Genomic DNA, 1,994 nt, shown 5'->3' with positions numbered 1-1,994 from the left:
AGATGGCCGCTCACACTGAGTCTGGTTCTGCTGGAGGTTTCTTCCTGTTAAAAGGGAGTTTTCCTCTCCACTGTCGTTACAAGCATGCTTAGTGGGAGGGATTGCCTTCAATGAGTCAATGTAATCAACTGATTTTCCTTAGAAAACTTTGAATCAATTTGACTGGATGCTCTGGTGAACTGTAAAGTGCCTTAAGAGGACATGGGTTGTGAACTGGTGCTATATAATTAAATTGAATTGAAGTTAAATTGAAAGTGAATTGAGTAGTTAGCGCTACTGTTAACTGTGTGAGGTATCATCCTGAGCACAGGGGAAAAAATAAATTATCATAATAAACATGTAATATCATGTAAACGTTTATGTTGATTTTTAGTGATATAGAGGGTTGAACATTTTATTTGTCACCATAATCATGTGTAGGTTCCCTTAAATAGATTGATGATATTAACCCTGTAATGCCAAATGTATCATATTTGATACGGTTTCTGAAATGTTTTGCGTCGGACACCTTTTTCATAATTTAATGGTAAAAACTTTGCTCAAAATCCTATTGTATACAATCAGATATACCTGATAACTGAGGGCAGAAGACTACACAAAAAATAATCTTGACTTATCACATAGTAATAAATTATTAATATCAAAAATCTATTTCTGTTTTTTCTTTTTACATATTTTGTTAAAAGGCCAAATAAGGACTTCAAACAAAAAAAAAAAGTAATTTTCTGTTTTGTTTTATTCTTGGATCGGGCTTTAAAGGGTTAAATCCCAAAAGAATAGTTTTTATTGTTACTCGATGAAAAAGTGTAAATCTGCAGCTGTGGAGTTTAAAAAGAAAAGCTGAATAAATTACTTATCACGATGTGCTTTTAAAGCGCCAATTGTAAAAGTCTTCCACTAATTCACATCATCTTCTGTTCTTTACCTGAAAGAAACTCCCTTAAAGGCAAACCGCCCCGGCCAACGCGAGGTTTAGGTGTGAAGGCTGTGAATACCGAGGGGTCCGTGAAGGCAGCATTAATTGCGCTAACCTGCCTCGGCAGACTCTCCTCACCTCATTCTGTGAGACGCCGCCGCTCGGCTGGCTCGGCTGAACTAACCCGGAGTGTTTGGACGGTTCTTCACTCTGAGAGCAGAGCTGAATTCCTCCTTCTCTCTGTCTTTGAGACACTTTAAAGATGAGCAGTTTAATGGCCTATAAGGAGCCCTTCGGTGAGTACCTGACTCTGCAGGAAGTTTTATTTCCCATCTACCGTTAATGACACAGCCATCTGCCTTTACTTATTCTCTCCTCTGAAATGTGTGCATTTTAGTTTTTATTCATTTTGTTTCTTTTCTGCTGCGGTCTATATTAAAGCAAATGATGCAGGTTTGACTCAGAGCAATTGAGAAAGTTTCCACTTTAAACTTAAATTCCCTCCTCCATAGAGTGGGGAAACCCAGCGACCTTAGAGCCACAGCAGGCTGTCTGCCCAGGTTGACCTTCTCTCATGCTGCACAGCGGAAACAACCGCAGCCGCTGACTGGGAGTCCAGACGCACTGGAGGATGCGCACAATGAGCTGTCATGCTGTGGGCGAGCAGACCCACTCCTGCATCTTCCATCAGCGCAAACTAAATAATCCAGTTCGCCCTTCTCTGCAGGATTTCAACAATATTCCTAATCATTATTAATAATAATATATTGATCTAATATTGGATCAATTCACCTCTATATTTAACCCATCCCCGTTGGGGAGCAGTGGGCTGCCATTGTGCGGCTCCCAGGGAGCAGGGCCACTGGAAGTAATTTGAACAGCTAAGTTTTGATCTGTGAAAACGTCTTATTAACTCTAAAGAAACCTAAGTAGAAGTATAGATACTGCAGTTTAAAAACACTCTGGTAAAAGTTGAAGTATCAGCTTGACCTCTTTACTGAAGTAAAAGTGAAAAAATATGTGCTCCAAAAACTACTTAAAGTATAAAAATATAAAGTAACCTTTAAAAAAACAAACA

At 39.1% G+C, this 1,994-nt stretch overlaps 1 protein-coding gene across 2 annotated transcripts in view; it reads left to right on the top strand.

The window, feature by feature from the left end:
- The first annotated feature begins 1,062 nt into the window (after window positions 1–1,062).
- Window positions 1,063–1,994, top strand: part of LOC107095080 (ectodysplasin-A receptor-associated adapter protein-like) — a 40,178-nt gene continuing 39,246 nt past the window's right edge. For both annotated transcript variants that reach the window (XR_001481716.1, XM_015391052.1), the window contains exon 1: window positions 1,063–1,212. Coding sequence is in view for 1 of the 2 variants with exons in the window: in XM_015391052.1 (XP_015246538.1) it covers window positions 1,179–1,212 (34 nt within the window). In the remaining variant the exon portion in view is untranslated. The remainder of the gene's footprint in view (window positions 1,213–1,994) is intronic.

Source organism: Cyprinodon variegatus, unplaced genomic scaffold (assembly GCF_000732505.1).
Source record: "Cyprinodon variegatus isolate N-32 unplaced genomic scaffold, C_variegatus-1.0 Scaffold523, whole genome shotgun sequence".
NCBI classification, from domain to species: domain Eukaryota; kingdom Metazoa; phylum Chordata; class Actinopteri; order Cyprinodontiformes; family Cyprinodontidae; genus Cyprinodon; species Cyprinodon variegatus.
Note: the sequence above shows the minus strand (reverse complement) of the source record. Positions and strands in the feature narration are given on the sequence as shown.